This window comes from Suillus subalutaceus (genome assembly GCF_016647625.1).
Source record: "Suillus subalutaceus strain FC151 chromosome Unknown DFJ58scaffold_16, whole genome shotgun sequence".
NCBI classification, from domain to species: domain Eukaryota; kingdom Fungi; phylum Basidiomycota; class Agaricomycetes; order Boletales; family Suillaceae; genus Suillus; species Suillus subalutaceus.
Genome location: NW_024540265.1, coordinates 52,246 through 65,533, shown reverse-complemented (window position 1 = coordinate 65,533; position 13,288 = coordinate 52,246). Strand labels below are relative to the sequence as shown.

Sequence of the window (13,288 nt, the reverse complement as noted above, 5' to 3'; positions counted from 1 at the left end):
CCTGTCTTAGCATAGCTGGTGTGGCGCTAATATTATAGGGCACAATATTGTCTACTGTGTGCGGGAGGAATTACATAGCTCCAGTTGCGATTAGGTTGAGCTACAGGTCGCTATGTAGTGCTACTGTATGTGGTGTGGGTGCTCTGTTGTGCTAGAGAGGCTACATGGCGCTATGTATCCTCGCAGGTTGCAAATGGTGGCCGAGCTTTTTCCTGATGAAGACGAAGGTAAAAATAGAATCTGGCACTGGAAACGTGAGTCCGAGGCAGTACATAATGTACATAATACTACCTTAAAAGCCCCGGCCTGGGCCGGCGGCTTAGGCTTCGCAAAATCATGGGCCAGGCCAAAGCCCTACGCAAGCCGTGACTTTGGCCTGGCTAGGCCTGGCTCAATGGGGGCAGGCTTTGGCTGGCTCACGGCCCAAAGCCGGGCCATGCACATCACTAACCTCGAGGCAAGAACAATCCGCCTCGATGAGTTATTTTAATTTTTAAACCCACGGCGAGTGGTTTTGCTGCTTCCTCCGGTCCGTAGCGCTGATCATGCTGGCATTTTTGTACCCAGATCTTAACAACGGCTGGGTCTGGTTGGGTATTTGTGATTATTGTTATAAATCTCTCCCCCGCTGTACTAGTACGCCACGCTCAGCTCGCGATTGACGATGGTGTCAGAAGAAAGCCCTCTGTTGGCTATCACTACGCATGAAGCTATTTATGATAGGTTCGCACCAGATCAAAAGGGGTGGATCGTGTTTCTCGTTTCTTTTGCGGGATTTTTGCCTAGTAAGTACTGATAGTCAAAAGTTAAATACTGCTGATGCGGAAGTGATGCTGACGAACGTCGATCAGTGTTTGTCTCATCGACATTCGTGCCTTCCATCCCTCAGATAGCTAAAGATCTCGACTCGACGCATGCTGTCGTCAGGTGCGTGTTGTATGTTCATCTGATGTAATATTTAGTGATCGAGCGATTTTCCCAGCTTGACCGTCAGTCTATCGATTTTGGCGAGTGCTGTCGGAGGGTTGGTTTGGGCTGCTTATTCGTCCTTTTGTGCGTGCATCAATAGCGTGTCATGAGCTAGTAATGTGTGTTTGAGGTTTTAACAACAGTCCTGCAGATGGACGTCGATCGATATATTTGTGGGGGATGCCGTTTGTATGTGTTGGGAGTTGTGGTGTTGCACTGTCGACTTCATTGCAGAGTCTGTTGTTCTGGCGATTTGTGCAGACGTTTGGATGCGCTGGGGGAATGTCCTTGGGTGCTGGTGTTATCGGCGATATTTATAAATTAGAGGAGAGGGGGACTGCTATCGGGATATTCTTTGGTGTGAGAAATCATGATGATTGAATGATTTTGTCCGTTTGGTACTGACACGATTGTCTCAGGCCACACTTCTGGGGCTCGCTGTTGCCCCGTTTCTTGGAGGCAAATATATTCTTGATGTTATGCATGGAGACTCTAACTGCTAGCTATGTATTTGAACAGGTGCTGCGACACAGTATTGGTCCTGGCGCAATTTGCATTATTCCATTGGTGCATGGGGCTTGGTCCAAATGCTTCTTCTGTACCTTTCGTTTCCTGAGACGAGCCATCCCGGTACATTGGGTATCGATAAAATAAGGCGCAGGAGATGGATCCATATCACATGGGTTAACCCTCTGAGAAGTCTCTGGTTGCTTCGGAGTCCGAACTTGTTTGCGATTGTGAGTGCATTTGTTGCTCGCTGGTTACAAATTCTTAATTATGCATGGGATGTAGATGCTTGCGTCAAGTCTAGTGCTCATGAGTGACTTTGGTGCGTCAATACTATCTGCGCAGTGCATTCTCACATCAAGCAATGCAGTTCTTCTCGTACCGCTGGCGTATACAATTGTGAGCTGACAATTGTCTTCCATCTCGCATCCTGATCGTGGTGCAGGGCGTCCGTTATGGAATCACGAATGAGGCCATCATCGGGGCGTGTTTCCTCCCAAATGGACTGGGAAACTTCAGTAAGTGCAGTGTGTGATATTCACAGTTCACCGATGTAACCTTTAACAGTTGGAGCGCCGGTTGCAGGCCGCCTATCAGACATTGTGGTCAGAAGATGGCGGGAGAAGCGCAGAGGAGTGTGGTACCCCGAAGACCGCTTGAGAGCGACATGGATCGGAGGGTTGTTCATGGTCCCGTTGTCTGTTGGGGCATCGGGGCTGATCACGACGTATGTTGAGGGGCCGATCGGCCTTGCATTGAATCTATTGTGCCTTCTCACAAATGGAATGGGGGTAAGTCCTCCCAGCCAGATCCTCTCACCCCACGCATGGAATTTTACTGATTCCTATAGGTCGACTTCGTGGTGAATCCCATTGGTTCTTATAATGTGGACGTAGTGCATTCTCGAAGTGCAGAGGCCATAGCTGCTCACATGTCAGTCTCCATTATATTACGTGACTATCAAAGTTGAACTCGTTCATTTACCTCAGGGCGAGCAGGTCACTTGTGATATCTGCTGCGACTGCTCTTGTCATTCCATTGATCGAGCGCATAGGTGTTGCGTGGACGGACATCATCGCGGCTGTCCTTGCGGTCATTGGACAAGGGTGGGGTCTTTTTTCACTGTAAGATCCGGAATACTGACATAGAACCGCTTCAAAATTTCTTTTGTAGGATCATTTTCTTGACGATTCGTTATGGTGATCGCATGAGGGCGAGCATAGACGTTGGTTTCTCGACCATGGAGAATAATTGACCCATTGATCTGAAGGGAAAGATTGAATTAGAATCAATGTATCAAGTTGGCAGGTGTACGTATATAGCAGCTTGCGGGAAAGCATGAGCTGAAATCCTACGTATACTCCAGATCAGTCACTGTCGAGTGAATTCGAGACTCAAGGGTATGAGAAAATAACATGCGGTCGATTCGGTTCATCTACGATTAGGCCTGAATCAGGTTGATTATCCATTATCTGTGCTAGTCTGTTGTGTGCTCGTTGGATGCTGTGGGTTTCTACAATATTGGTGCCGTTTGAAACCAATAATATCATACCACCCTGAACACAGACCGAGGGGGGTGGCAAACATTTGAACATATTGCGCTCTGAAGGACTCGTTGGGAAGAATGAGGCCCGGGAAGCACACATGTCATGAGTGGTATGCTCAAAAGACTCAGACAGTATAGAGTAAATATCGATGTTAACACAGCATCCATCGATGGTCGCAGGGGCATAAAAAAACTGAACCCAGATGCAGGTCCCTTGATTACATTGATTGAGCAATTCGAGGAGGTCTTTTCGATTGTGCGGAGAAAATGCACAACGGTACTATAGCAGTTCAACAGTGGAGAAAACAACTAACCACGACAACGACAATGAATAAACGAAAGAACTCGAAGGTATGTAACAACATTCCCGAACGTGAATATATTCCAAAATCAATTATTCTAGGAGGCTCCCGCGACATACAGCGCATGAGCTTTCAAAGATGTGAGATGGGTGTTGACTTCATCCCAACTCCTATTCCCGTTTTCAACTTGGTCGACACAAGGGAGCCAGGCGAAAATGATGCGAGCGAGAGTTTCAGCATTCGTTATTGGAAAATTGGATGCCTCCAATTTCAATGTTCGTAAGGAGGTATGTTGTATTAGCTCAGCATCAGGATCAATGTCGAGAGTTGCAGTATTGATTGTAAGTTGCAGTGTATGCAATTGTGGACATAGACGGAGCGCTGTGAATAATCCATGGAATGAGACTGAAGATGGACGAAAACCTGAGTCTTTGATTTCCAGAGTGTGGATGTGCGGCCAAGTAGACATAGCCTCCAAGAGAATGTCATTGTCCAGGTAGATGCAGGAATTAGATTTAAAAAGCATGAGCTGCAGGGTTCGGAGCTGTGTGAAGCAAAGGAAATGCGGAATTATTGTCAAAGTGGTGTCTAGGGGCCCCATGAACTCGTCGTAGAAACACTGAATGGATATTTTTTCTAGGGTCGCTTTGCAGTGGGACAGCGCACGAAGGAGTTCCTCGGCATCTGCTGAATACAGAATGTCAATGTCTAATCCGAACTCCTTCAGAGAGGGGAATTGCGAGTGTTGCATGACTGGGATGATGTATGCAGCATCGTACAGGTGGAAGAGAAGACTCGTGATGTTAAGGAATGGTGAGAAATTGATGATATCCTGTTCCAACAGCAAAGGAGCGTCCACTAATCCTTGATCAATGTCCACTCTGAGAATGGTAGGGATGTATGAGAGGTGCTTCCATGCTACCCAGTCGAGTATTGGACAATACAGAGTTACAGAGTCAAGCCGCGTACACCAACGGATCCTATCGGATAGCAGGGACAGCTCATCTGCTGTGCTGGTATCATAAGCGCACGTATCAACAATGTTGATGCATAAGTGCTCCAAAGTAAAGCGACGTGTCACAACAGATTCAAGACTCTCGTTGACAGTCAATAGATGGCATTGGTGCAGCATATGAGGCAGGAAGTGGTTCAAATATTTGGTGGAAAGAGTTAGCGACCTCAGGTTCGGAGATACGCATGCCTCAGCGGGCATGACTGAGAGAAGGTGAGAACTTCTTGAAGGGTGATTGGATGATATGTTCAATTTGCGAATACGGGCGGAGTGACGTAAAAATTGACGGGCCTCGTGGGCAGATAATGGCTCGACGTCGTGCGCCCAGAGGTTGTGCCACTATCATGATGATTGTTCAGACGCTCGGTCAGCCGAAAAGAAATGAACAAGGCGTAATGAAGTACTGACCGGGACCCCTATACCACTACCATATATCAGTGGATGTAACCTCGTTACACAGCCTAGCAGTGGTTCTAACTGATATATTTCAGCCCACAGCAAATCCATCGCAGGCTCGTAGAAGACTTTGCATGTCGTTGCAAGGGCTGCAAGGGATTTCTGAGTCGATCGTATTTGAGTATATGATCTTTCATTCACATAGGCGAATATCTCCAGGAGGACTTCGGGAATAAGTAAAGCCTGATGCATTACTGGTAATAGGTACAGAGTCAGGATTCAAATTCTACAAAAACTTTGCCTACGTGGCTCGTGGGACCTGGATATCGGATACCGTGTGTTATGATAGGTTTCGAGCTTGTGTTCACACTACTTAGACTGGTCCATGATACCAGAATTCTCCTTGTGCTTGACGACCGTCCACTTATCGGTGGCTTGCGTTGTTCAACTTCCAAGTATTCAACGATAGCGATCTACACATGTTCCAAACAATGTTCCAGCACGTAAAGGCTATACTATAGGCTCTTGCTCTGTGCCCTGAAGGAGTTGCGGGGAAAAATCTCGCAAGCTATCAAGAGAGCGAGATATTCGGAACACAAATGGTAAGGGACGGTGTCAGATGTGAATGTTGCTTTGGAACGAAATCAAACCAGATGGTTTGAGTGGGGGAAAGCAAGTCGAGAAAGGTGAGTTCTAACTATGCTCATCCTAGCCATCCTCCTCTACGACGCGTTCGTTTCTCTTTCTCCTGATGTCAGCTTCTTGCGTTAGACGTTCCTGCCGTATTCGTAATGACCGAGCAAGACTAGCAACAATGGGTTGATGGACATGGGAAAAGTGAAGGAGGGAGAGGTTGGGTGCAAGAGGAGCGGGGTGGTAGAGCGCAATCGATTGTGATGGGAGATCAGAATCTTGCATTGCAGAACGAATGAACAATGGAGTAGGAAAAAAGCGCTCATGAAATCACTGCTCAGGCGCCCAAGTCCCGACCAAATCGAATCGTTCATCGTTCATCGCTCTAGTTGGTGCGGTTGAATACACTTTTATATTATAATCGGTGACCACAATCTAACGGAACAAAATGACGACAAATATCCCTCATCCCTCCAGAAGTATTTCGGTCCCCGACAACCTGCATACCTGTTATATTCAGAATCCCAGTCAAGATGTGAACTACACGCAGTATAGATACAATTTCAAATATTGCCAAGTTTTGGATACTTCGTTGTTCAGTGCATCACTTCGAACATTTCGTCAACTTTCATTTTGTTGCGTAAGTCAGGTTGTTGGTGAACGAGAGCTGTACACATCTTGTAAACTACGACGCAAATTGATAGACCCTCTAGAATTCCAATCAAGTTCTAAATCAAGCGTACAGATCACATGCGTCTGGTCGGAGCGCACACCACTGCGGCTGGAGTGGGATGGCATTGATGCCGCGCTGTACCATCCTGTACCTGACGTCCTGTATCGTCCATCTGTTATTTAAGTACTTCCACATCAGGAAGCACTACTCACATGCAAGCGAGGAAGTGCCTCGGTGACGTTGAGTGCAGCGCCAGAAGGCTGCTTAGCACTCCAGAAAATTTCTGCTGATGATGCAGCGCGTGGCCACACGATTGGGTCGACGTTTTGGGGACCAGATTGCTCACTCCATAGAAGTTGCTCGCCTGTGGAATGTTCAGAAAGGTCGATTTAACCTAGAGAAAAGATTGTGTTTACCTCCGAGAACAAGTTCGTACTGCGCCTCGGTCAAGTTTGCCAATGGGTCAAAGGTATATGACTAACAAAACATTGTGAGATGCGTGGCTGTCCTGAACAATCATACTAACCTCGGACCAGGTCTTGAAGGGATCGCACCAGCTATTTCTATTCTCCCAAAGCATGTCAGTTCAGATCGAGTATATTCAACAATATGAAGACTAACCCAGTTGGGTCGTCTCCCAACCATTCACCAGCACCACAATCCTAGGATAATAAGAACATTTTGTTCTGTAGCAGAACTTGTCAACTAACCAGGTAGAAGTAATTTGATGGTGCTTGAATGATCCTGAAACCCTTTTCTACCACTGCTGCCGCATCTGCGGAAGAAATCCAGATCCTTTCAACAGTCGAATCAGCCGAGTCAGATCATGATATCATCATACTTACATCACAATAGTCTCGTTTGAGAGTGTAATATTCCAGTCGAGGACCATTTCTGAACGACCATCTCCACTTAATACCGTCATTGAAAGGAACAAACACGGCGCATACCTTCCCATACGACAGGCGTCTTTCCCTGGGCAATCAGTGCACCGTGAGTGGTCTGTGTGAAAGTGTCAAGAGCATCGTTCAGCGTCGTTCCGGTGCTGTTGAGCTGCTGCTGCGTGAGGTAGTCGTCGGTATAACAGTTCGTGTTAAGTTCATCGCCACCGGTGCTGAAATAATACGAGGGCAAGGTATTTGCGATGTCACTGAGCAAGGAAGCAGTGAAGTTCATGACCTCTGGGAGTGCAAAACGAAGCTGGCCGGCAGGTGGCTCGTTGGCATAGTCTGCCCACGGAGCTGCGTCGAAGCACGCGACATATTCGGGGTAAGTGGCCCCGATGATAGCGGTGTGGCCGGGTGTATCGATTTCCTGGTAGAATATTGAGGGTTTGTTTGCAAAATTGACTGATGAGTACTGACCATCAAAACATCGATACCTCTCTGTGGGAACGGCATCAGCGAACAAAAGACCGTGATAAAGGAAGGGACGTACTGCAGCAGCATATTGCACAATGTATTGGACATCACTCGCTGTGTAAACTTCATCAGGAGAGTATGCACCGTTGATAGTGATCTCGGGGTACTGCGCAACTTCAAGCGGGAAACTCTGACTGTCCGTGATATGCCAGTGGAAAGTGTTGATCTGTCTAGCTCGTGAGAGATGAAAAGACGAGACGCTAGGAAAGCATTCACCTTGACCCAGCTCATCGCGTCCAAAGTTCGCAGAAGATCGTTGACCGGGTAGTAGTTCCTCGAGGTATCCAGTGTTAAACCTCGGAAAGGCTGTGTATATGGGTTCATGCACCTGACATCAAAGTGTAAACGATAGCTGCTCACATATGCAGGAGTGTCCGTGATTGCAATTGGGGCGAGTAAAGTATAAGTTACCCCTCCGTAGTAGTAGAAAAGCTGATTGAAGGTGGTGAGTCCTCTGTACAGACCCAGGGTCGAGTTCGCTGTCAAAGTAGCAGCCGAGCCGTCTGCTGGAATCGTCAGTGCGTACTCCTCACTACGGGTTCCCAGGGGCTTGACAGCTTCTGAAGAAATGGACTCTACAGTAGCTCCACTCGTAAGAGACAGCGTCAAGTTTGAAATCGTCATCGCGCTAGCAAGCGCGGTAGTGTCATTCGCGCCGCGGCCTACGACGAGACGTCCAAGTTTGTCATTTTCGAGATAGTACTGTGATTGCGCAACCGCGTCAAGTAAATCCGACGGCGCGCCTTCAATCTGCACGTCAAAGAAGAACTCGGAGGGGGAGATTTTGAGGGCGGTCACCCCGGTCTCGAGAGTAGTTGGGATGGGCCAGAGAGCCTGGACACCAGAAGGGAGGAGGCATCCTGCGACAAGCGCCAGGATGGCTACGTGGCGAGAAAAGACCATGATTCAAGATGTGCGGGTCAAAGACGTGACCAGTTCAACTGCAGCTGTTTATAAAAGTCATAGCTAGCGGTCATGTGCGCTTTCAACATGCACGTACGTAACACTAAAAATAATGAGCGACCCAGAATTCTAATGCGGTTAGAAAATTTGCCATATGTCCAGTGTTGACAGGTCCAGCGTGGATGTCTTTTGGAAGTTTGGATCACCCATACTCAAGAGGTGGGACCTCACAACGGCGTCAACGGCGCGTAAATGTGTCTGTCACGGTCGCGTGACTTAGACTTTCTCGAAATGGAACTACGTAATATAGCTTGTTAATCCATTCCACGGGGACCATTCCTGCGTCATGCGCGGCAAGAACAAATGACGCGCGTGGGCTCAAACAGATATCATTTACAAGTCAGCCGACTTCGAGCCTGGCCTTCTCTGTCGTCCGGTGATTGCTAGCCCATGTGCAACTGGTGGTGTGGTAGAATTCGAAATGCAAAGCCGAGGTGGGCCCACGGTTATCTGGTGTTCATGTTATCTCAGTCAATTGATAAGCCTGTCCTCATTCTCATGGCCCCGGCAGGCATATAGAAACCGTAGACTCACAGGGCCCCAGATAACGAGTCCAAATGACTTGCGTGATGGCGTCCCACAAGACCTTCTAACAAGTACTTACTACGGTATAAACCAGCCTGTCGCCTGTGGTGACACCACCATTCCGCAATATAATATTCGTGCCAACTGGCTTCAATCATGGTCGGTCGCTTTCGTTGTGTCCCTGAAAGCTGTCTAACGTTGCGTCCAGAACTTTACTGTTTACTCGACCAATGCATATGACTTGTTCGTCAATCCGTTGGTGCTGATTGTCATAGGGTAGAAGTTTGTAAGCCGTCCGATCTCGTTCGTGTCTTCGGTTGACATTTTGTTTCCGTATAGTACCTTGTTCCATGTGGAGGTGTTTTTTGGGCTGTGGTCTTGAAGAAACTGGCGCGCTGTCTAACGACGACAAAGTAAGCCGAGGCATCATGGAATGGAGGGGTGAAGTGGTGCAACTGTGCTCGACAAACTTCTAGTGCCAGTCATCATGACATTGACCGTGTTTTGTTCAATACAGCGTAATCATGATTTCTCTCTGCAACATCATTTGGTTGGAGTCTAAACAACACCTTACAGGCTGCACCCCCTGTGTATCTTTAGCACAGCAGCAATCCGTTCGGCTGTCTAACCCACGAGGCTTATGTTCAAAACCAATTCTTTGTAAGTAATCCAGTTACATGCTAAGTGGCTTCGCAGCTTCAGAAGCAATGTGCTCTGCAGTAGCCGATACATAGTCAAATTCGAATGCGTCTTCGCGCTAACAAGCACGGTAGTGTCATTCGCGCCGCGACCGACGATGAAGCGACCAAGTTTGCATGCACTCACCCAGGATTGCAGTCACGACCACATTCATCCAACTTTGTGAGAGGTACAAAATACGACCTGATAACTCCGGTTAGTGTTCAGCCTTGAAGGATCGAACACTCGAATAAACTCATAGCTGTGGCAGCCATTAGATCAACAAGTTGATCTCACTTACCCCTACGGCAACGTCTGGCTTCTGATAGAGTCGGTGACACGATCCAGCTGTGTTGGGCTGGTGCGAGCGTTAGCTCGGGGTCGAACGCAAGCAGGTGGAGCCGCTGGGAGGGCGGGAAACCCGCTTAAGGATTTGATCATACAGTGACTCTTATGCGATGTGACGAAAGGTAAAAACCAGATTTTATCGCATATCCTATGCTCGACCACGTATCAAGCGACGAAAGATAAGTATAGCGAGCTAGTGAGAATATGTGAAGTATGCCGAACTCGACGTCGATGGTAAGTCGAAAAATGAAAACTGCGCTAACACTCAGCGCTGTGGTGCCGGGAAACTCCGACGAGCTACGTCATCCGGCACGAACAGTATGTGTCATCAGCCGCACTTATGTAAGGCACAGCATCTGTTCCATGAGCTGACGAGGTAGTACTTGCATATCATATGCTATATAGTTGCATCAGTACTAGCATTATAGTCAACCAATTACAAACGTTCAAACATTCAAATGTTTATAATTCTCATTTATCGTTCACGTGTCGCCATCAAAACCACAGTACTATATATGACAGTGTGTCCGCAGCCGTCGCGTCGACATCACGGAGTATTTGGTGAGTGTTTTGACAAATCATCCGATAGAAACATGCAACATCGGCGAGTCCTTTCTATCAGAACGCTGAACACAGGATATTGTTCTCGAAGGGTACATAATATACCATGGTTACGTATCCTTTCGCGCGCTGGCCATCCGCTTTGATCGGTCGTCCCCTATGTTATAATATGCGATTGCCTCTTATTCTGATCCAAAAACCTCTGCACTCTACACATGAATCCCACTCGTCCTCCTGTACTAGTCGTAAGTGAACTGCATATGATGGAAGGTTGCGCCTCAGCTAAATTCCTCTTTCTTAGGTAGGCGCTGGGCCGGCTGGTCTGGTAGCAGCGTTAACGCTCCTCCAGAATGGCATCCCAGTTCGCATCATCGATAAAGAACCCAACCCTCGGATGGGACAGCGTGGTCCTGGAATCTGGGTTTGTCATAATACCGCATCTCTGATTCCCTGTAGTCTCATTCAATGGATGATCTAGCCACGCTCCCTCGAACTTTTTAACTTCCTGGACGTACCAGAAGTCAACAACCTGGGGAAACCCGTCCCCATAATGCGTACCTACAAGCACGGGACGTTGGAACCTCAAACGGAACCTTCCATGGTCCCGCATGTGGAACCTAGCCCTGCGGTGCCATTCGTACGTACTACGCAGAATCGCCGTCATCTCAAGCAGTCACGCTGATGATTTTTTCAATATTGTAGCACGTTCCAAAGCTGATAGGTCAACAACTACTAGATGTGATTCTGCGACGCCACCTCGAAAAATTCTCGTGCTCTGTCGAGATGGGCACCGAACTGCGTTCGTTCGAGCAGTCCGACGAAGGTGTCACAGCAGTTCTGGCAAAGAACGGCACATTAGAGACCTTCAATACTAAGTGGGTGATCGGCGCTGACGGTGCTAAAGGTTAGATATGATCAATTTCAAATGCAGTAGGATGAATCTGAACTGTGGTTTGTAGGCGTCGTGCGCAAACAGCTTGGGCTTACATTCTTGGGCGAGACTAGAGACGATGTCCGAATGGTCATGGGAGATATTCGTTTGCATGCCGTTGGTCTTGATAGAACGGTGCGTCCGATTTCTACTTACTCCGAAAGAGCGCTCTTGATGCTGTCTTAAAAGTATTGGCACCGATTTGGAAACTTCAAGGAACGAGGGTATGTCTAATTTCTGCTCTTAGGACTTGGAGAAACATGTATATTGACGCTGGGCAGCGTCTCGTTGCGCCCAACAGACGAAATTGGAGAGGATGGCTGGCAATTTGTCATCTCTGCTCCCGATGTTGACCTGACAAAGCTCGCTCAGAGCGAGGAGTTAATCATGGAGATCATCGCATCGTTGATACCTACGGAGGTCACATTCAACAAAATCGTCTGGGTGAGCGAGTATAGGTGTGTTTTATTTTGTGACATCGTTGCGTTTTCAATGTTCATTGGTTTACTTTAGGGCCAATATCCGCATGGTAAACAAGCTTAGCGAGGGCCAAGGATTTGTTGTGGGTGGTATGTTGTTCTGCTTATGAATGATGTACCTGCGCTGATGGAAGTCCACATAGATGCTGCTCAGTATGTCTATCTTTGAGTGCCTTCTTGCCAAACTGATTCTGACATACTTCCAGTGTTCACAGTCCAACCGGTGGTCAGGTGCGTGCGCTCTAATCGAATGCTGATGCATACTCATTTATCCATGAACAGGGACTTAATTCAGGTATACAAGATGCTGTAAGTCTTGCAAATGCAGCACGTACGACACTACTAACTGTACACCAGTTCAATTTAGGTTGGAAACTTGCACTTGTCGAAAAAGGACTCGCCGACAAGTCTCTTCTTGAGACGTATAATGCCGAGCGTTTACCTGTCGTCTCCGAGATGCTTGAGAGGACCACCACGATTCTCAATCAGGCAATGAAGGCAGAAAACATGACCGCCCCACGAAGCCCCATCCTTTTCATGCTTGGTATCAATTGCCGGTTCAGTAACATCGTCCTCGATGAATTTGCAATTCCAGGGAAGCCTATTAATGCGTACGGAGTGCTTGACGAGGGGAACCTGGAGGCTGGGGACAGGGCGCCTGACGCACCAAATATGTTGCAGGTGGGGTGCGGAGAATCTGACGTGAAGACGCTTTTTAGTCTTTATAGACCGTCGTATCACACAGTGCTTGTGTTCGCGCCAAGTCTCGTAGGTGCTACCCCGATCTTGGGTGCGCTGGAGGCATACGACAAAAGTGTTGTGCGATCGGCAATCGTTCTGCCTTCATCTGCAATAGGCGTTCCTGTTGCAGCCCCTGCTGACCTCGTTCTTGTCGATGAGGATGGCCATGCTTATTCGGCTTACCTCATAGAAGTTGGTCAGACGAAAGTGTTTGTGATACGGCCGGACGGGGTGATTGGGGCGATTGTACATGGTGCAGAAGGTGTGAAGAAGTATTTCTCAGGAATATTTTTGGGTGTCGTGTAGTGGGCTGTTCTTTTCACTTGTATCCTTATATCCTGATTCATTTGTATATCATAATCAACGTAGTTACTAAGCAGTCAAGATGTGACTTGTTGGGAGTGAGCTTCAAAAGTAATGGTCAAAGGGTGTAGGTCACACAGAAACTCCTATCAGCAAACTTCTCTCTTGCCCATGCCTCCCGCACCAACTCCACAAGGAGATCCTGTCGGTCATAAAACATGGAATGACATGGTGGATGCACTGGTCACCGGGTGATACCTAACTGCAATCAGAGAACACAGATCACCCGGCGAAATGAGC

General features: G+C 47.8%; 4 protein-coding genes across 4 annotated transcripts; 2 read left to right on the top strand and 2 right to left on the bottom strand.

Moving 5' to 3' along the window:
- The first annotated feature begins 293 nt into the window (after positions 1-293).
- DFJ58DRAFT_904506 (major facilitator superfamily domain-containing protein) lies at positions 294-3,049 on the top strand. The gene is made up of 14 exons (XM_041394912.1): positions 294-504; positions 568-785; positions 852-927; positions 983-1,053; positions 1,121-1,329; positions 1,389-1,428; positions 1,489-1,706; positions 1,762-1,875; positions 1,922-1,994; positions 2,044-2,267; positions 2,327-2,409; positions 2,466-2,582; positions 2,650-2,786; positions 2,843-3,049. The coding sequence occupies exons 2-13, from the start codon at positions 665-667 to the stop codon at positions 2,729-2,731; spliced, it is 1,428 nt and encodes a 475-aa protein (XP_041247871.1). The 5' UTR covers positions 294-504; positions 568-664; the 3' UTR covers positions 2,732-2,786; positions 2,843-3,049.
- A 160-nt stretch (positions 3,050-3,209) lies between these two features.
- Positions 3,210-4,989, bottom strand: DFJ58DRAFT_127295 (uncharacterized protein). The gene is made up of 2 exons (XM_041378760.1): positions 4,745-4,989; positions 3,210-4,675 (listed from the first exon to the last, which is right to left on the bottom strand). The coding sequence occupies exons 1-2, from the start codon at positions 4,982-4,984 to the stop codon at positions 3,422-3,424; spliced, it is 1,494 nt and encodes a 497-aa protein (XP_041247870.1). The 5' UTR covers positions 4,985-4,989; the 3' UTR covers positions 3,210-3,421.
- A 981-nt stretch (positions 4,990-5,970) lies between these two features.
- Positions 5,971-8,596, bottom strand: DFJ58DRAFT_742908 (glycoside hydrolase family 20 protein). The gene is made up of 12 exons (XM_041387227.1): positions 7,820-8,596; positions 7,676-7,765; positions 7,476-7,625; positions 7,403-7,423; positions 6,989-7,352; positions 6,884-6,932; positions 6,749-6,833; positions 6,660-6,700; positions 6,565-6,601; positions 6,455-6,515; positions 6,251-6,402; positions 5,971-6,197 (listed from the first exon to the last, which is right to left on the bottom strand). Exons 1-12 carry the CDS (start codon positions 8,360-8,362, stop codon positions 6,099-6,101), a joined length of 1,692 nt encoding a protein of 563 aa, XP_041247869.1. The 5' UTR covers positions 8,363-8,596; the 3' UTR covers positions 5,971-6,098.
- Positions 8,597-10,716: 2,120 nt separating this feature from the next.
- Positions 10,717-13,080, top strand: DFJ58DRAFT_698446 (FAD binding domain-containing protein). The gene is made up of 12 exons (XM_041383527.1): positions 10,717-10,779; positions 10,836-10,955; positions 11,013-11,171; positions 11,237-11,438; positions 11,494-11,600; positions 11,655-11,689; positions 11,747-11,923; positions 11,979-12,034; positions 12,088-12,097; positions 12,151-12,175; positions 12,227-12,253; positions 12,302-13,080. The coding sequence occupies exons 1-12, from the start codon at positions 10,750-10,752 to the stop codon at positions 12,989-12,991; spliced, it is 1,638 nt and encodes a 545-aa protein (XP_041247868.1). The 5' UTR covers positions 10,717-10,749; the 3' UTR covers positions 12,992-13,080.
- The last annotated feature ends 208 nt before the right edge of the window (positions 13,081-13,288 follow it).